This window comes from Scyliorhinus torazame, chromosome 17, assembly GCF_047496885.1.
Source record: "Scyliorhinus torazame isolate Kashiwa2021f chromosome 17, sScyTor2.1, whole genome shotgun sequence".
NCBI lineage: Eukaryota > Metazoa > Chordata > Chondrichthyes > Carcharhiniformes > Scyliorhinidae > Scyliorhinus > Scyliorhinus torazame.
The window spans coordinates 71697499-71718920 of NC_092723.1; the positions used below are offsets into that span (position 1 = coordinate 71697499).

Here is a 21422-nt window from a genome sequence, read left to right on the forward strand (position 1 = left end):
AGGTGATGGATTAACATTTTAAATCGCGGTTGATTGAAGTTTTAGGGCCACGATTATGTAGGTAGACAAATTGGTGTTGGAGGGGGTCACAAACGACAGGAGTTGGCTGCATGTCCAATTTTGAAAAATACTATTCAACTTCTTCCACCTCTATTTTGAGACAGTGCATTCCAGTTCCCCATAACTGGGTGCATTAAAAAAAATTTAATTCTCCCCACCGTCACTTTTGACAGTTATCTGAAAGCTGTATCCTTTATTACTGACCCATCTGCCAGTGGAAAAAAATTCTCTCTACTCTCAACAAATTCCATTCACAATTTTCAGTACCTCTTCACTTGATTCCCATACAGACAATTCTGCACTGTAAATTCCCATACAGTACCTTCTGCACTGTAATTCACTTGATTCCCATACAGTACCTTCTGCGCTGTAATTCACTTGATTCCCATACAGTACCTTCTGCACTGTAAATTCTATGATTCTTATCAAATATCTGTATAACATTCCATGCTCCCAAGGAGGATAATCCTGGACTACTCTTGCAGCTCTTGTTTGCTATTCCTGCCATTTTGTTTGGTGAGTGAAGACAAACTGGGGGAAAAAATGTTAAATTAACTCGATCATAAAAAATCAGGGATATCATAGGTTAAAACTTCAGCCCAGTTACTGAGTTTGCTGAGTTTTACATCGAAAGCAGAACCTACCTTTGCTGGAATTGTCTGTATGGGAATCAAGTGAAGAGAGGGCACAACCTTGGCCATGATACTTCCTGCAGTTGAATAACCTACCTATGCTCACTATTAAGGCATTACATGCGTAATGGTCAGTTGGATTGTCAACACTTGTTGAGAAAAAGTAGGGAGGAAAAAAACATCCAGTTCATTCGTTTTGAGGATCACGGATGCAGTCTTGCATATTAGTGCTGTGTGATATATTAATAGCACTCCAGAACACTGCTGCCTTCACCCTGAAGATTGCTTTTGAAAATTCCAGATTGACTCACCATATTAACTATGGGCGATTAAAGTTGAAGTTGATCATGCAACATTTCTTGTTTAAAGAAGTCCATTTATATCAAAGGCAGTAATGGGAAAGAAAGTAAATGTGAGATCGATGCTTATGAACAATCACAGATAACGTTTATTCTTTTTAAATCTTTATTTGACAGGTAACAATCATCATTTACCTGACTGTCGTTGGAGCTCTGCTGGTGTACATGGCATTCCTGATGATAGTGGACCCACTTATCCGAAAGCAGGATTCATACATTCAGCCTCTGCACAATGAGGAAGACACTGAGGTAAGGGAAGTGAATGATACTTCTAAATTAATTTATTAATGGGGATAGCTACAAATTTGCAGATTGTTCACCTTTTCATGATGAATATGTACCAGATGTGGGTACTGTAGGGTTTTCCAAAGCCCGAGTACTGAGCCAGCCTTAACATGGGGTTTGCCCTCATTGTTAGGCCTTAGCTTAATAATCAGTGTAGACACGCAACAATCTTGGACAAGACGGCTTTATATTATCCCAAGCTTGGTTTCGTGTACACGAGAGATGGACCTGGATAATGCCAAGATCGATTTGCTGAATTCTGATAAAAACACATCAATTATACAATTTCCAAAAATCAACAGCCCACCCCAGTTGGACTCGATCCAATCCCTGAAGCTGTCGTGTTCAAACTTATCCAATAAATTGCGATCAACCCATAATTTAGCCTCATCCTGTCACCTGTTGTTTACCAAAGGTGTTATGTCCATTTTAAGTTGTTTTCCCCATCCTAACATCCTGTGAACCCATTGTTCATTAGAGACAGGATGGCAGAACTGGCATCCTCTTTATTCCATGGATTGTTTCAGAGGGCCAGGATATCAGAGGTGGCTTTCTCTTCACTTCATGGATTGTTTCAGAGGATATTGGGGGCCACTGATAAAACTTGTTTACCATGTAATCTGCTGACCACACATCTCGTGTGTCTCAAAAACATGGGCAACTTAGCTAGGCTAAATCCCATCATGCATTGTGGCCACTGCTGGTAGCCAGAGTTTACATGATTATCACTGCTATGTCCTAAAATTCAGGTTTTATGGTGAATAATGATTACCCAGTACACTTTCTATAATTAATCTCAATCCTTAATAAACAAATTTATGTAAAACTATCGTGGCATCCTCGCTATTCAGTTTTAAGAGGTCTCATCGCTGGACACCCCCTTCAGGTACTTTGCATTACAGGCTTTGATTTGCAAACTCAATTTATTGTTATACTCTGTGTTAGTAAGAGGTTACCCTCTTTAACAGAGAATATGATATATTTTTTCATTTGGACTTTTCAACCTGTCCTTCGTTACTCCTGATTGACTTTGCAACTGTTACAGATTAAACAGATAGTGACACTGCCTATAACAAAGATAATTTAGCAACATTTCTTCCATACGAAGGATTTGACGTGAACCGAAAGGTGCAGAAATTCACATTGAACATGGAAATATGTCTTAGCTGGAGTACAAAATGAGAAACTGAACATTTGTGAGAGATGTAGTGTAAGGATGGGGATATAATGAACACAGTCCAGAGCTGAGTGTGTATTGGACTATTGTTGCTATCTCTCTTAACAATCTCTTAATAGCTTAGCATTCCCCTTGTTCAGACAAATAAGAATGAGCATTGATATGTGCATACAACAGCAGTGAATTGATTTGGATGAGAGAGACTTGGAAAAGGATTTAGGAGTGTGAAGACATGACATGAATATACAACCAGAATGATGGAGTATTTGTCTCCAGAGGTTACACTCTTGCTTTACGATGCATGCACATTCACCTCCAATGCGATATTATCACCAATTGCTATATTACTAACCGTTGTAATATTATCATTAATCACTCAGGACATCGCTCTCCAATGTAATGTTAATTACTGTTTGGAAAACAACTAGTTTTACGGGATTTGTATTTATTTTGGTAAATATTAGAAATAATATAGTTTTAAGTGGGTTTATTTAATATTTCTGTGCCTGGAAGGGTAAAACCCATAGTTAGATTTATGCTGGGCAAAGTGTTTGTATGTGTGGTGGTTGATTAAGTTCCAGCTGTGTTTCTACTATGTTTGGAGAGGGCTACAGTGTGGAGACTACATAAAAGGCATGAGCATGTGGGTGTGCTTAGCAACTGGGGCCTTGTTAGGTAGAGAAGCTTTTAAGTTTTAGCTGAATTTGTGGGAAATTGGAGACAGGACACTGGGGAGTGAACAGCTCTCACCTCTGCCAAGAGAAGCTGGGCAGGACAGGAGAGCTACAAAGATATAAGCTTCCTAAGAAACAAAATGAAATGCAGATAACCAGGGAAAGAACGTTTAAGACACCTGAAGTTAAGATAACAGAGACAAAGGTACTGTACTGAAGAATTCAAGGAAGAGTAAAAAAAAAGTGTTGAGTTAGAGACAATTGCAGTAACGAGATTGAAAATAGGACAGCAGACTTCCAAGATAGATGAAACGTTTGATGTCATTTTAAGATAGTCTGGGAATTGAGCGTTAAATTAATTGTGAAAAGCTTGTACAGTTGTCAAGACATGGAAATCCTAAAAGGGGTTGGTGTAAAATCCAGGACTGAATTTGCTGTTAAAATAGAATGGAAGCTTGGGTTAAAAGAGTCATTTGTAAAACCTGGACTGGATTACGAATACAAACTGCTTTGGGAAAGTGTTATTATGAGAGAAAATTTTAAAGCTTGTTTTTGGGAGTGGAGTTTGGAAACACTGAAGTGATCAGCATCTGGAGAATTCTGATGAGAAATTCACTAACTTGGGATCAGAACAGAGTGTGTATTTGACCACAGTCAAATATGTGGATAGCATTGTGGATAGCACAATTGCTTCACAGCTCCAGGGTCCCAGGTTCGATTCCCGGTTTGGGTCACTGTGCGGAGTCTGCAAGTTCTCCCTGTGTGCGCGTGGGTTTCCTCCGGGTGCTCCGGTTTCCTCCCACAGTCCAAAGATGTGCAGGTTAGGTGGATTTGCCATGCTAAATTGCCCTTGGTGTCCAAAAATTGCCCTTCGTGTTGGGTCGGGTTACTGGGTTGTGGGGATAGGGTGGAGGTGTGGGCTTGGGTAGGGTGCTCTTTCCAAGAGCCGGTGCAGACACGATGGGCTGAATGATCTCCTTCTGCACTGTAAATTCTGTGTTGAAAAGGGACTGTTTATGTTAATGAGGACATTGTAGTTTAAGGTGTGCTTTGTAATCCATATTAATCTTTAAATCTCTGTGTATTTGTTAAGCAATGGGAGAAGTGAAGGAGTATTGTATAATAATCCAACTTCTCATGTTTAACAAATGTTTATCCCTTGTTGTTAAAATTAGTTACCGACCCTGTGACTCTGTTCCTCCACATTGTATATAGTTTTTTTTTAAAAGAATTACGGTCCCATCCAGTTATAATATGAACTGAGAGTGTAACATTACTCAGTACCTCACTCTCAAATATAATATTATTAATCACTATCGCAGGCAGCATCTAAAGTCCCAAGTCAGTGGCTGTATTGCAGTACCTTTCAAAAGTTGTGTATCCCACTTGTGGCAACACTGGTGAATTGGTCTATTGAATTCTATACTGTGACCACAAGAAATCTATACATAGACTAATTGATGGCCGAGTGAGTAATACACTGCACAATCCAGGAAGGTCCATTGTTTGATTTGGGCCTGTGATCAGTTGACTAGGGAAACAGTTGAGGAACTGCAAATGACCACAATGCTTCAGGGTTGAAGAGCAACAAGTAAGACATATTTTTTGCTTCTTGCTGCCTGGCAACCCCAACTGGAAACTACACATGCATGTATGTTGTAGAAATTGGGATTTCTGTACCAGATCCCTGAGCTGTGAATGGAATGGTCATGTCAGCAACAGTAGAGAAGCAGTATGGTTAATAACTTCACTGTCAAAATCGAGAAAAGTGTCATGAGTTTTGTGTGGGCTGGGAAGACCCCGAGAGTAAGGAGGGGGTTCCTGCAGCGAAGCAGGGATAGGGGGGGACTGGCACTACCGAGCCTAAGTGAATACTACTGGGCCGCCAATATCTCAATGGTGTGTAAGTGGATGGGAGAAGGGGAGGGAGCGGCGTGGAAGAGATTGGAGATGGCGTCCTGCAAAGGAACCAGCCTACAAGCCCTGGCGATGGCGCCGTTGCTGTTCTCCCCGAAGAAATACACCACAAGTCCAGTGGTGGCAACACTGAAAATTTGGGGGCAGTGGAGACGGCATAGGGGAATGACTGGAGCCTCGGTGCGGTCCCCGATAAGAAATAATCATAAGTTTGTCCCGGGGAGAATAGATGGGGGATTTGGAGCATGGCAGAGAGCTGGGATTGTGCAACTGAGAGATCTGTTCGTAGACGGGACGTTTGCGAGTCTGGGAGCGCTGACGGAAAAATATGGGTTGCCCCAAGGGAATGCATTTCGGTACGTGCAACTGAGGGCTTTTGTGAGGCAACAGGTGAGGGAATTCCCGCAGCTCCCAACGCAGGAGATTCAAGATAGTGATCTCAGGAACATGGGTGGGGGATGGTAGGGTGTCGGATATATACAGGGAAATGAGGGACGAGGGGGAGATCATGGTGGATGAGCTGAAAGGAAAATGGGAAGAAGAACTGGGGGAAGAGATTGAGGAGGGGCTGTGGGCTGATGCCCTACGTAGGGTAAACTCGTCGTCCTCGTGCGCCAGGCTAAGCCTGATACAATTCAAGGTTCTGCACAGGGCACATATGACCGGAGCAAGGCTCAGTAAATTTTTCGGGGTAGAGGATATGTGTGGGAGATTCTCGAGAAGCCCAGCAAACCACACCCACATGTTTTGGTCATGCCCGGCACTGCAGGGGTTCTGGGTGGGGGTGGCAAAGGTGCTTTCGAAGGTGGTGGGGGCCCGGGTCGAGCCAGGCTGGGGGTTGGCTATATTTGGGGTTGCAGAAGAGCCGGGAGTGCAGGAGGCGAGAGAGGCTGATGTTTTGGCCTTTGCGTCTCTAGTAGCCCGGCGAAGGATATTGCTTATGTGGAAGGAAGCCAAACCCCCGGGCTTAGACCTGGATAAATGACATGGCAGGGTTTATAAAGCTAGAACGGATAAAGTTCGCGCTAAGGGGTTCGGCCCAAGGGTTCACCAGGCGGTGGCAACCGTTCATTGACTACCTCGCAGAACGATAAAGGAAATGGGAAGGTAACAGCAGCAACCCAGGGGGGAGGGCACGGGTGGGTCCTCGGGGGTGGTTTTTTGTACAGATACTAGTACTTGGTTATGTATATTGGATTGTTTGATTATATTATCTGGAGAGTTATTATTTTTGTTATGGCGGTTGCCATTTAGTTTATATATTATTTATTTACTTGTTAAAACGGTCACTGCTATTTATATTGTGTTATTGTTGTAAAAAAGGGAAAACCTTTGTATTGTTTTATTCGGCCGAAAAATGTGAATAAAATATATTATATTAAAAAATTTTTTAAAATAACTTCACTGTCACCAGAAGGATGAAGAGAAAGAGGAGATACCATGTCAGCTTCCAATATGTGTGGTAGGAGGGTGGCATTATTGGAAGGAGAGGATTGAGGCAGTGGCGCAGTTGTATTGTCACTGAACTATTAATCCAGAGACCCAAGGCAATACTCTGGGGACTTGAGTTAAAATCCCACCACGGCAGGTGGTGAAATGGGAATTCAATAAAAATCCTGAATTAAAAGCCTAATGATGACCATGAAACCATTGTTGTTTTGTCGCAAAAATCCATCTGGTTCACGAATGCCCTTTAGAGAAGGATGTCTACCATCCTTACCTGGTCTGGCCTACATATGACTCCAGACCCACAGCAATCCGATTGATTCTAAATGCCCTCTGAAATGGCCTAGCAAACCACTCAGTTGAAGGGAAATTAGGGATGGGCAATATGTGCTGGCCCATCCCATGAACAAATCCCAAAGAAAAACAAGCTGCTCTCCACCTAGAAATGTTGCTTGAAACCATACAGTAGTAGGGAGAAGAGGGATCTTTTTTCCCCTGCCTCATCCAGACCCATGATCTCTGACACCCAAAAAAGAGGACAGCGGTAATGTCAAGGAAACACTAACTTCTGCAAGTTGTATTCCATCCTAACCTCTTCGTGTTTTCCAGCTACTTCCTCAAAAACCTGGAATTTCTACCAAGCATCAATGCCATTCCTGGAGTAATTTTGAGCAAAGGCCCTTCACTGGCACCTTCTCTGGCTACCTGAGAATAGACATTGGATGTGGCAACATTGGAACAGTCACATTCATTGTTATTATCCAGAAAGCTCTCTAGTGGAGGATAAAACAGGAGTTCATCCTTCATTCGCACAGGTGCACATTAGAAATATGCACCTCCTAAACTCAAGCCCTGTTCTTATTCAGTTCCTATTTATAGGAGCCCAAGTGAATTCCATTTTAAGGTTCACCACCTTCATGCAATCAAACGCAATTAACATGCAATCTGCATATGTGACATTTTTAGAAAAAGATTGCATGTCTAAGCTTATGGCTTAGACTGTCTCCCTGTTTCAGCTCTGTGACTGAGGGAAGAAAATATGTAGGATTGGCAGGAATAAGTCTAAATACAAAATCTGATTTACATTACAATGATGGGTTGGAGCTTCCCCCCATTGTAAAAACATGGGCACCTGCCAGATATGATTTAAGTTCAGTTGGCAACACTTTTTCCCTAGATCAGAAGGTTGTGGCCTCCAGGTTCATTCAGGAAATTGACATTTAATATATTCCAATGCAGCACTAATGCTCATGTTTTCTACTTTCTGATTGATTTTGCAGTCACTGAGGCCATTGTCTCAAACCTTTGCTTTTGGCATTATTTTTGTTGCGTGTTGTCACCTTTTTGTTATTTCATTGTGGGGAAGATACGTTTAATCTCCAACTGAGTTTGACTTTGTGAATTTCCCCGTTTAGTGGTTTTAGCTTTTAAAATTACCTGTGTAATCTAAAAATAAAACGTGTATTTAAGATCAAACAACTTAAAGAAGCTTACCACACTTCCTGCCACTCCTGTTTTAATAGATTTATTGCAGTCATTTCCTGCTTTGTTTACAGTGTAGTGATGCTTCAAATACCAGGTTGGGTGAAATTAATTCATGCCAGTCTGTGTGAGGGCTGATGAGAGCCAATGTTGGTGGTCTGATGATAGCGAGAGGAAATGAAAAATGATACAAGTGCTTATTATGGGGTAAGAAATGACAGTGTTAGGCTGGTCGATTGTCGATGAGCGACGCATGGTCAGACACTTCAGGGTATCATTTTCAGCAGTAAAAACCTATCTCCGTCTGTAATTAAAGGCAATCTCTGGACAAATGTTGTCGCAAAATACTGCTTCTGTGGCTGTCCCACAATGTTGGGTAGCATCTGAAATCCGAAACTTGTACTTTTTGAAGTTCAGGATCGTGAGCAACTAAAACTAAACTAATTTCCATCCACCTGTGATGTGTCTGATTGAACATAAAGAAGCCTATGCCTGATCTCTTTACTGTAGTGGGCAAGTCCATACAGACCAGAAAGATCCCAAGTTTAGGTCATGCCATATCCTCTAAACCCCATAACCTAACCTGCACATCCTTGGGACACCAAGGGGCAATTTAACATGGCCAATCTACCTAACCCGCGCACCTTTGGACTGTGGGAGGAAACTGAAGCACTCCGAGGAAACCCATACAGACAAGGGGAGAAAGTACAAACTCCACACAGACAGCGACCCAAGGCAGGAATTGCTTGTGTCACCTTGCTGCCCCCAACAATGGCATCCAACGTGGGGCTCGAACCCATGACCCTGAGATTACGAGTCTCATGCTCTATCGAGAGAGCTAGACAGGCTGGCAGATGAGGAACTTTGCCTTCTGTCCCATCCCTGCAGCAAGATGGGCTATGTTTTAACCTCCTATTTAAACAAGTTTTTTTTAATGTTTGCGTCTCCATTTAATGTATTAAACAGGACTCTCATGAGTTAACTGAGGGTATGACGATTAGCACAGGAGCGTGTAGGTCTCTAGAACGTATTCAGGAAATCAAAATACCCTACTTGCTTCTGTTAAAACATTCAAGCATTTCTTGGTGGTCGCAGTGTCCTGGCCCCAGGGATTGAAAAGACCATGTGACCAAAAAGGTCAGGAGAGGTTATTGGGTTACGGGGATAGGGGGGAAGTGAGGGCTTAAATGGGTCGGTGCAGACTCGATGGGCCGAATGGCCTCCTTCTGCACTCTTATGTTCTATGTAAGATGTGTAAGTGGAAAAGGCCAATTGTTGCTATACTTTGAGCTGTGTTCAACCAGCACTCAGAAATGTTACTTTCAGCTGGATGGACGGTCATACTTAAAACACCTGGGTACTTATTGATGCTAAGAGCAAGTTGAGTGTCTGCAAGTTGCCTTGGAAATATTTGCACAGTAAGTAGCACTGTTGCCTGAGTCAAAACAACTTTTTTTATTCACTGGCTGGACTAGCATTTGTTGCCCGTCCCTAATTGCCGTGAGCTGAGAGGCTTGCTAGGCCGTTTCAGTGGGGGACAGTTAAGAGTCAACCACATCGCTATGGGGTCTGGAATCACATGTAGGCCAGACCAGGTAAGGACGACAGATTTTCTTTCTTGAAGGATGTTAGTTAACCAGATGGGTTTTTACGACAATTGGCAGTGGTTTCATGGTCATCATTAGACTTTTAATTCCACATTTTTATTTAATTCAAATTAAACCATCTACCATGGTGAGATTTGACCCCAGAGCATTACCCTAGGCCTCTGAATTACTAGTCCAGTGACAACACCACTGCGCCAGTGCCCCCCCCCCCCCCCACTTGAGCCCCACTATAACAGTCCATACATAATCTTCAGCACTGAGACACATTGCGTTGTCTAAAATGCTGTCTTCCAGGTGTAGTGTTAAACCGAGATCTGTCTGCCTGCCAAATGTATGTAAAATATTGCTAACCCCTATAGAAAGAAGAGCAGGGATTCTGCCTGTTTCCTGGTAATAGTCCACCAAAAACCAGCATTCCTTCATTTGCTGGATATGGGACAGGAATTTTTGTGATTGACTACTGTTTTTGCCAATGTGGCAATAGTGATTGCACTTCCAAAATAATTAGATTGTTAAATTCTAGCAGTTGTTTGATGCAGATAATGATGTGCTCTGTAACAGTTAGATGAGTTTGCATGGTGTTCATCCCGTAGATGCCTGAATCCAGTCACGAGACAAATCATGGCCAGTGTTTCTATAATCTATGCTGATCAATGAAAGAAAAATATAATCCAAAATTTCTGTTCCGCCATTTAGTCAGCTGGCAGAATGGTTGAGGCAGAAATCAATGGAAATGTTCTGGGAAAATTGGAATAACATTTGAAGAGGATGCAAGGAAATGAGGGGTGAGCAATGCGTTGAGATTAGTTTTGGATTGCTCTAGCATAGACACAATAGGCCAGATGGCCCCACATCCTGTTAACATATGTGGTTTTAACTGCTGCAGTATATCATGGAGCCTTGTATAGAATTATTTGATATAATAATTTATTAATAATATGTTTTGGGAAGGAAATCTGCCATCCTTACCTGGTATGGCCTATGTGTGACTCCAAACACACAGCAATGAGATTGACTCTTAAATGCACTCTGAAATGGCCGAGCAAGCCACTCAGCTGTATTAAACCGCTACCGAAAGAGTAAAACCAGACGGAGCGCGCAACATTAAGCTAGGCCAAGAAAATACCAAAGGCACACCCAGACCAATCAATCCTGCAGGATCCTCCTCAGTAACATCTGGAGCATTATGCCAGAATTGGCACACCTGTCCCACAGTCTGGTCAAGTAACAGACTCTTAGTTATACCTTGGAGCCAGTGTTCCAGACTCCTGCATCACCATCTTTGTGCATGTTCTATCCCACTGGCTTGGCAAATGAACCTGAGGTGACAGTGCCACAGTGGTATACAGAGAGTGGCATTGGGTACGCAGCATTAATTCTGAACCCAATGAAGTCTCATGTCATTGGATCAAACACAGGCAAGGAAACCTCCTACTCGTCACGACATACCACTTCCTTCAGCTGATGAATTAGTACTCCTTCATGTTGAACACCCATGGATTACGCACTGATGCACAAGGCACAATGTACTCAATCTAGATCAAGGACTTCAATGTCCATCACCAATAGAGTCTCTGTAGCACCACTACTTGCCAAGCTGGCTGAGTCCTGAAGGGAATAGCTGCCTTTGTTCTTTGTTCTGATTTGGAATGCAGATGTATTTGTCTATGACAGATGTTAGGAGTGACCACCATACCACCTTTGTGGAAATAAGTCCCATCTTCATACTGGGGTACCCTCCTTCGTGTCATATGGCACCACCATGGTAAATGGGGATTGATTCATAATAAATCTAGCAGGTCAAAACTGGGAATTTGTGAGGCGCTATTTGCCATTAGTCCAGCAGAATTGTATCCTGCTACAGACTGTAACCTCATTGCCCAGGAGATCCGTCATACTATCATTACCAACAAGCAAAGCAAACCAACTTTAGTTCAACGAGGAGTGTGGGAGACTATGCCAGGTGCAGCACCAGGTTTACCTGAACTACCAGTAAAGTTACAACACAGAGCTACGTGCATGCTAAACAGTAGAAGCAGCATACCACATAGAGCCAAGTGATCCCACAACCCACTGATTAGCTCAAAGTTCTGCAGTCATGCCAAATCTGGTTTTGAATGATGGTAACTAATTACACAACTAACAGGGAGAAGAGGCTGCATCCTGAATGATAGTATAGATCAGCATGTGAGTGCAAAAGAAAAGGTAGAAGTGTTCACAATCCGCTTCAGCAGCATGTGTTAAATGGATGATCCATCTCTGCCTCCTTCAGATAACCCTACCATTACAGATGTCTCCGTTTTCAACCAATTCGATACACTCAATGTGATTTCAAGAAACTGTACCAGTGGGCCCACTGGATGCTGTAATGGCTATGGGCCTTGACAATGTCTCGCTGCAATGCTGAAGATTTGTTCTCCTGAACTAGCAGCACCTTTAGCCAAGCTGTTCCAGTACAGTTACAACCTGGCATCTACTTGACAATATGGAAAATTGCCCAGGTATGCCTGTTGACAAAAAGCAGGACAAATCCAATCTGTCCAATTACTACTTTATCAGCCTAGTCTCAGTCACAAGGATTAGCACTGCTGCCTCACAGCGCCAGGGACCCGGGTTTGATTCTGACCTTGGGTAACTGTCTATGTGGAGTTTGCACTTTCTCCCTGTGTCTGCGTGGATTTCCTCCTGGCACTCCGGTTTCCTCCCACAGTCAATACGTGTGCAGGCATAGATAGATTGGCTATGCTAAATTGCCTCTTAGGGTATGGTTGCAGGACTAGGACAGGGGAGTGGGCCTTGGCAGTGTCATCGTTCAAAAATTCAGTGCAGATTTGATGGGATGAATGGCCTCCTTCTGCACTGTAGGGATTCTATGGTTCTATGAAAGAAATGAAGGGGGTTGTCAGCAGTGGCATCAGGCACTTAACCCACCAAAGATGCTCAGTTTGGTTTCTGCCAGGACCACTCAGCTTCAGTTGTTACAGCCTTGGTCCAACATGGACAGAAGGTCTGAATTTCAGTGATGAGGTGAGAGTGAATGCTGTTGACATCAGGGAAGCATAGTTCTGAGTGCAGTACCAAGATGCTCTAGTAAAACTGAAGTTAATAGATATCGGGGGAAACATTTGCACTGGCTGGAGTCATACCTAGCACAGAGGAAGATTCCTGTATTTGCTGAGACCAAACAGCCCAGGGCATGGCTGCAGGAACCCTTTGAAAAGTAACTTGGGTTCAACCATCTTCAGCTGTTTCATCAATTACACTTCCTGTATCTTAGGATCAGAAATAGGGATGTTTGGTTCCATTCATAATTCATATAACAAAACACTCCACACTTGCATGCAGCAAGCCTGGACCACATCAGTGCTTGGACTGGTAAGTGGCTGGTAGCAATCATCCCACACAAGTGCCAGCCAATGACCATCACCAGACAGAAAGAGTCTAACCACCTCTTCTTGGCATCCAATGGTATTACCATCATCAAATCCGCCACCATCAGCATTCTGGGAGTTCTCATAATAGCCAGAAATTTAACTGGATCCAGCCACACACACTTGCTACAAGTGAAAAGCCCTTTGCTGGATTTTTCAGTGACTCACTCACCTCATGACACCCCAAAACCTTGCCACTATCTCTGATGTGATTGTGATGTGAGTGTGATTAAATACTTTCTACTTGCCTGGGGTGGGACGCGGGCATTTCCAGCAACACTCGAGGAGCACAACTCAACCCAGAGCAAAACAGCCTCTTGATGGGCACCACATCCCTGAGCAATGTGGCTATGATTTGTGATGTTCACGTTGCATTGCAGCAACTCGCCAAGACTTCTTCAATAGCAACTCTCAAAACCGTGACTTCTCCCACCTAGAAGGAGATGCACAAGTAGTGAGTGCGTGGGAGCACCATCACTTTCAAATTTTCCTCCAGTTCACACACCATCCTGACTTGGAAATATATCACTGTTCCTTCATCAAGTAAAAATCCTGGAGCTCCCTCCTTAACTGCACTGTGGGAAGCAATGATTCAAGAAAAGAGCAAGTATGCATGGAAACGCGTTGCTAGCAAAGCCCACACCCTGTGAATTAATTGAAAAAGGATTTGCAAACAAAAATTATATTTACAGTAAATCCTCAATGATGTCGCAATTACACTTTCAAATCTATACAAAAGTGTCAGCATAATCAAATATTACTACCTTCCAGCTTTACACAGTCTGGCGCATCATATACATCTTAACCCCAAACGTAGTTTTAATGTACAGAAACTGTAGCAGTCCAATAATGGGTGGTGGTGGGAGATATCGAAAACTTGACATTCAAGCCGTATATGACCATTTCAAACCAAGCTGTACTGTGCCCGGATTCCAGTGTATGGGTGTCTGTGAGATGTATCAAAACATCGTGCCCTCTTGTGTATCTTTTCCCCTTGCTCGGAGGGCAGTCATGGCTCTAACACCGTTTGACAGCAGGCTGTTGCAACTGCGGGACATGATCTCTGATAGTGCTAGCTAATATCAGCTTTTCTGTATTACATGAGGAGTGATTCAAGGCCGAAGTACCTTTGTGTGTGGATGTGTAGCTTTATACTCTGAAATGAACAATTGCTGAGTATTTGGTGTTTTGCCATTTTGCTTTCCCTTGGTATCTTTCAATTTAGGATTAGTTGTGTTTCGTTGAGTCTGCTGTGTTTGCTTGAGTAAAGCTCAAGCTGTCAGCTTGGAGGAAGTATGCTTGTTTTCAGTTGTGCAGTTGCGTTCCTACTATAGATGTGAATTAATCCTTTGAGTGCTGGGCGGAGATCTGAATCTGTCTGGCAGTTTGCCTTTGTCTGAGGGGATTTGAGTTGCCCTTACAGCCAAGGTTTAATGTCTTACTGGTCAGTTTTTCTTTGCAGTTGCTCTTTGATCATTGCCCTATTTTTCGGGGTTTGTTGTGAATGTAACGAAATCCTATGGATTTTAACCTGCTTTCTAAAAAGAGTTCCGCTAAACTAGTTGCCTATTTGCAGCCAATGGTAATATTTAAATATTGGAGAAAAGTAAACCTACAACAAAAGATCCTCATTTATCACACCAGAAAACTCAAGGGAAATCCTCTGGGATCAGTACCATGCACTGAGTAATATTCCCAATGCATTGTTAATCAGAAAGGACAGGGAAGGTAGGAGCAGTGAGGGTATTGTGGCCATGTATGAAGAGTTAAGTGCTTCAGTATATGGATACACCGTCAGTAGGAAAGCCTTTACCAATCGGGATTCATTCACAGCTCGGGAGGAAAGTTTCTCCTGAAGCTGATGAAGCTGCAAGGTAGCAATGCAAAACACAATGATGCACTAATGCTAACAGAAAAGAGGTTATGGCATTCTATGGAATTCATAAATACAGAAACTGAAAATGTGGGAACATATAGTCATTCACTCACACACCAGCCTGAGAATGATTGTCAGACGTCTCAGAGGAGGCAAATGATGCCAAAGAAAAGTGTTCCTCCAGCAGTTTTACCAGTTGAAAATCAAGATCACTTGGCATTTATAGAAGTACCTAATTTTACCCAAGTAAACTGTTGGTTCAATATTTTTATTGTTGAATCGTGTTTTATTGCGGATTGCCGATCGTTTTCTGTAAACTTCTTTTGCAGTTAAACATTAATTCAGCAATAGACTTGAGGAAAGGTGTGGACATTGGTTGAGGACAGGGTTTAGCTTGACTATGATGACATAAATGGTCAAATAGCCTACCTGTGTTTATTTTGTAGGTAATTTGAAGAATGTCCACAAGGCCTAGGTAACTGAGGGCAACTGATGTGTGCAATTATGTCTGCATAAATCTGTCAAGACTGGGCTAGAATTTAGTGCAAATGTAAAGTGGGCTTTGAGCCTAGAGCTTCAAGGTTTAATGCTGAATGTCTTTTGGTTGATGCAGTTTGTTAAGCATCGGGTCCTTATGGCAGCATTACAATAGGTGAGGTGGAGCTAATAGAATATCCCACAGTGCTGATCTGGGAATGCTGGCTGCTGCTGTGGATTTGGAGTTTGTATCGTATGCCAAATCCTAGGTCGCCTAGTCAGCACAACTGTTCAAATGTAGCCAGGCAAGATCTGCTTCCTTCTGTGATTTAATTTTTTTGGTTGACATCAAATGTATTATCAATCACTCCCAAAGATGGAGAACTGTAATCTGAGCTGCACTGCTTCAGGTATTTTTGATTGAATAGTGATTGTTTTGTAGATTTTGCCAGGTTGCTTCAGATGCCTTTTATGCAGCCAATTCTTATGTAATGCGCTGGCAGATATATACCTTGTGTTCACAGTGAGTCAAAGAATATATTGGCCGGACCTTCTGTTCACTGTAATGTCGTGCCCTGGAGGTAACCCTTGGAACTCCCCACGCACTGACTACTAGGGAATTTCCCAGTAAGGTTCGACTTCTTTTGGGCAATTGCCGTGTCTGGAATCCTCCAAAACGCTAATTTGAAGTGAAGGGGGTGATTTTGAGCCTGCGTTAACTGTCAGTGCAACGGGGGCGCCCTGATGCCTGTGTGGTGGGGTGGGATCCCTTGATACCAGTGTGGTGGTGGGGGGTCGTCCCGATGCCTGTGTGGTGGGGGAGGTCACCCCGATGCCTGTGTGGTGTGGAGGGAGTCGCCCCGATGCCTGTGTGGTGCGGGGGGAGTCGCCCCGATGCCTGTGTGGTGCGGGGGGAGTCGCCCCGATGCCTGTGTGATGCGGGGGGAGTCGCCCCGATGCCTGTGTGGTGCGGGGGGAGTCGCCACGATGCCTGTGTGGTGCGGGGGGAATCGCCCCGATGCCTGTGTGGTGCGGGGGGAGTCGTCCCGTTGCCTGTGTGGTGCGGGGGGAGTCGTCCTGATGCCTGTGTGGTGCGGGGGGGAGTCGCCCCGATGCCTGTGTGGTGCGGGGGGAGTCGCCCGATGCCTGTGTGGTGCGGGGGGAGTCGCCACGAAGCCTGTGTGGTGCGGGGGGAGTCGCCACGATGCCTGTGTGGTGCGGGGGGAATCGCCCCGATGCCTGTGTGGTGCGGGGGGAGTCGCCCCGATGTCTGTGTGGTGCAGGGGGAGTCGCCCCAATGTCTGTGTGGTGCGGGGGGAGTCGTCCCGTTGCCTGTGTGGTGCGGGGGGAGTCGTCCTGATGCCTGTGTGGTGCGGGGGGGAGTCGCCCCGATGCCTGTGTGGTGCGGGGGGAGTCGCCCCGATGCCTGTGTGGTGGTGGGGGGAAAGGGTTGCCCCGATGCCTGTGTGGTGTGGGGGCGGGGGGGGTGGGGGTGGGTTGCCCTGATGCCTATGTGGTGGGGGGGGGGTTGCCCTGATGCCTGTGCGGTGGGGGGGCGAAAGAGTTGTCCTGATGCCTGTGTGATGGGGGAGGTGATTTGGCCCGATGTGGTGGGGGGTCACCCCAATGCCTGTGTGATGCGGGGAGGGGATTTGCACCGATGCCTGTGTGGTGGGGGTCGCCCTGATGCCTGTGTGGTGGGGGGAGGGTATTCACCCCGATGCCTGCATTGGTGTGGGATGGGGGGGTCATCCGATGCCTTTGTGGTGGAGGAGTGGGGGCCCCCTGATACCTGTGGTGGGGAAAGGGAGTGTCGCTCCAATGCCTGTGTGTTGGGGGTGAGGAGGAGGGTCACCCCAATAGCTGTGTGGTAGGGGAGGGGACGCCCCCATGTCTGTGTGGTGGAGGAGGGGAGGGAGGAGCTCCCCATTGTATGTGTGGTAGGGGAAAGGAAGGGGGAACACTCCAATGCCTGTCTGCTGGGGAGGGAATGGGGGGGTCACCCCGATGCCGAGGGGATGGGGCGGTCGCCCCAATTGAGTGGGGTTTCGCTCTGATGTCTGTATGGTGGGGAGGAGATGGGGGGCTGCCCCAATGCCTGTGTGGTGGGAGGGGAGAGGGACTCGCTCAGATGCCTGTGTGGAGGGGTGCAGTCCCAATGCCTGTGTGGTAGGGGATGGGGGTTCGCTTCGATGCATGTGTCATGGGGAGGGATTTGCCCCGATATGTGTGGTGCAGGGGGGGTCACCCCAATGCCTGCGTGGGGGGGGCGATCAGCCTTGTGGGGTGGGGTTCACTCCAATGCTTGTGTGGTTGGTTGGGGTTGGGTTATTTCAGACCCGGATCAGGGCACTCTTTCAAGATGGCTCCCCAATCTCTGCCAGTTCTCTCAGGCCCGCCCTGTTAGAGTAACTACTAAAACCACACCACCAGGACTTCCGGTTGCGGCTATGCTGAGCTAAGTCACACGTTCGGCAACTCCCGCCAGAAACTGACTTTTGGGCTCTTTTGAGGGGCCCCGGCGGCATTTGTTTGACGGTTCCCAGTGTGGGAAGGTGACAGTACGATTTCCCTGCTACTTTATTCATTGGACCAGGAGTGGAGTGGTGAAAAAAGTAATTCTGGTGCAGCGAAAAGTGCGAGGGAGGAAAGCCAAGATGGCGGCGGGTGGAGACCAGGCAGCGTTGACGCAGTGGGCGCAAGAGCAGCAGGAGTTTCTCAAGCGCTGCTTCACGGAATTGAAAGCGGAGCTGCTGGAGCCGATGAAAGCTTCGATCGACAAGCTGGTCGAGACCCAAAAGGCCCAAGGGGCGGCGATCCGGGAGGTGCGGCAGAAGGCCTCGGAGAATGAGGACGAGATATTGGGCCTGGCGGTCAAGGTGGAGGCGCACAAGGTGCTGCATATGAAATGGCAGGAGAAGTTCGAGGACATGGAGAATCGGTCGAGGAGGAAGAATCTGCGGATTCTGGGTCTCTCGGAGGGAGTGGAGGGGTCGGATGCTGGAGCATATGTGGTCACGATGCTGAACACGATGGGCGCGGGTGCCTTCCCGAGGCCCCTGGAGCTGGATGGGGCCCACCGAGTCCTGGCGAGGAGGCCCAAGTTTAACAAGCCGCCGCGGGCGGTATTGGTGCGGTTCCACCGCTTGGTGGACATGGAGTGTGTCCTAAGATGGGCAAGAAAGGAGTGGAGCAGCAGGTGGGAGAATGCAGAGGTCCGTATATACCAGGACTGGAGCGAGGAGGTGGCCAAGAAGAGGGCCGGGTACAATCGGGCTAAGGCGGTTCTGCATCGGAAGGGGGTGAAATTCTGGATGCTGCAGCCGGCGCGACTGTGGGTCGCAGTTTAAGGACCGGCACCATTACTTTGAGACGCCGGAGGAGACGTGGACCTTTATTCAGGTCGTAAAGTTGGACACTGAGTCGGTTGTGAGGGGGAGGTCGCAGGGCGTTACTGTGCTTTGGGGGATGTTCTATTCTGTTTTGTTTCCTTGGGTGCTGGGCGGGGGTAAGGTGAAATGGTTCGAAGTGGGGGTTTTGTGAGAGTGTGGGCGTCGGTGGTTGGAAGGACGGGGCCCCGTTGGGGGGAGGGGAGATGGGAGGCCCGAGATGGGGGAGCTGAGATTAGGCCGCAAAAGGGAACTGCGCCAGAGAGGGCGGGGCCGGTCTGATGGAAAGCGCGGGCTTTTTCCATGCTAGGGAAGGAGGGGGACAGGGCCGGGGGGGTGAAGGGCGGTGTTGGAGAGGAGCGCCTGTTGATGGACAGGAAGGGAGGGGGGGGAGACTACCACACTGGGGGGGTCGATGGAGTGGCGGGAGTGGCCGGGGTCAGCAGGAGTCAGCTGACTTACGGGAGTGCTATGGGGGGAAGCAACGCAGCTAGGGGGGAACCTAGCTTTTTGGGGGGGGGGGGGGGGGGAGGAGACTGGGTTGCTGCTGCATTGGCTAAAGGGGAGCTGGAGCTCGGGGAGAGAGTCGGGGCGGGGGTCTGCCGCTGGGGGAATGGAGAGTGCGGGAGGCACAGGCACGTGGCTGGCCTAGAAAAGGGGATGGCTAATCGGCAGGGCGGGGGGGGCAGGAAGCCCCCTGATCCGGCTGATAACTTGGAATGTGAGAGGCCTGAACGGGCCGGTCAAGAGGGCCTGTGTGTTCGCGCATCTGAAGGGACTGAAGGCAGATGTGGTTATGCTCCAGTGGACGCATTTGAGGGTGGCAGATCAGGTTAGGCTGAGAAAGGGGTGGGTAGGGCAGGTTTTCCACTCTGGGTTGGACGCAAAGAATCGAGGGGTGGCGATTTTGGTGGGGAAGCGGATGTCATTTGAGGCGCTGAACATCGTGGCAGACAATGGAGGTAGGTATGTGAAGCTGCAGGGGGTGCGGGTGGTATTAGTGAATGTATATACCCCGAATTGTGACGATGCCGGATTTATGCACCGCATGTTGGGCCGGATTCCGGACCTGGAGGCAGGGAGCTTGATAATGCGGGGGGGGGGGGGGGTCTTCAACACAGTACTGGATCCAGCATTGGACCGCTCCAGGTCCAGGACGGGTCAGAGGCCGGCGGCGGCCAAGGTGCTGAGGGGGTTTATGGACCAGATGGGAGGAGTGGACCCATGGAGGTTTGTCAGGCCGGGGGCCAGGGAATTTTCTTTTTTCTCCTACGTCCATAAAGCCTACTCACGGATAGACTTCTTTGTTATGAGCAGGGCACTAATTCCGAGGGTGGAGGGCACAGAGTATTTGGCCATAGCCATCTCAAACCATGCCCCACATTGGGTGGAGCTGCAGCTAGGGGAGGAGAGGGACCAGCGCCCACTGTGGCGCCTGGATGTGGGCTTGCTGGCGGATGAGGAGGTGAGCGGGCGGATCCGGGGGTGCATTGAAAGCTATCTAGAGGCTAACGATAATGGGGAGGTGCAGGTGGGGGTGGTCTGGGAGGCGCTGAAGGCGGTGATTAGGGGAGAGCTAATCTCCACTAGGGCCCACAAGGAGAAGAAGGAGAGGAGAGAGAGGGAGAGATTGGTGGGGGAGATTTTAAGGGTGGATAGGAGGTATGCAGAGGTCCCCGAGGGGGGACTACTCAAGGAGCGACGGAGCCTCCAGACCGAGTTCGACCTGTTGACCACCAAGAAGGCAGAGGTGCAGTGGAGGAAAGCGCAAGGGACAGTGTATGAGTACGGGAGAGGCTAGCCGGATGTTGGCACACCAGCTTCGGAAGCGGGAGGCAGCGAGGGAGATTGGGGGAGCTAGGGTTAAAGGGGGGAACACGATGCGGAGAGCGGTGGGAATAAATGGGGTCTTTAGAGACTTTTATGAGGGGCTGTATAGGTCTGAGCCCCCGACGGAGGAGGATAGGGATGCGTTGATTTTTGGATCAACTGAGGTTCCCGAGGTTGGAGGAGGAGCAGGTGGCTGGGCTTGGGGCACCGGTAGGGCTGGAGGAGCTGACTTAAGGGGCTGGGGAGTATGCAGGCGGGGAAGGCACCGGGACCAGATGGGTTCCCGGTGGAATTTTACCGGAAGTACATGGACCTGCTGGGCCCTCTATTAGTGAGGACTTTCAATGAGGCGAGGGAGGGGGGGGCCCTTCCCCCGACGATGTCCAGGGTGCTCATCTCGCTGATCTTGAAGCGGGACAAGGACCCATTACAGTGTGGGTCGTATTGGCCAATCTCTCTCCTCAACGTGGACGCGAAGCTGTTAGCGAAGGTGTTGGCTACCGGAATTGAGGACTGTGTCCTGGGGGTGATTCACGAGGACCAGACTGGTTTTGTTAAGGGAAGGCAGCTGAATACCAATGTGCGGAGGCTCCTTAACGTAATCACGATGCCTACAGTGGAGGGGGAGGTGGAGATCGTGGCGGCGATGGACGCGGAGAAGGCCTTTGATAGGGTGGAGTGGGGGTACCTCTGGGAAGTGTTGAGGAGGTTTGGGTTCGGGGAAGTGTTCATTAGTTGGGTTAGGCTACTTTACGAAGCCCCAGTGGCGAGTGTGGCCAC

General features: G+C 47.4%; 1 protein-coding gene across 5 annotated transcripts in view; it reads left to right on the plus strand.

Moving 5' to 3' along the window:
- tmem9 (transmembrane protein 9) overlaps positions 1-21422 on the plus strand; it is a 147033-nt gene that overhangs the window by 60361 nt on the left and 65250 nt on the right. For all 5 annotated transcript variants that reach the window (XM_072480618.1, XM_072480620.1, XM_072480619.1 and 2 more), the window contains one exon: positions 1169-1300. In XM_072480618.1, the coding sequence (XP_072336719.1) occupies positions 1169-1300 (132 nt within the window). The remainder of the gene's footprint in view (positions 1-1168; positions 1301-21422) is intronic.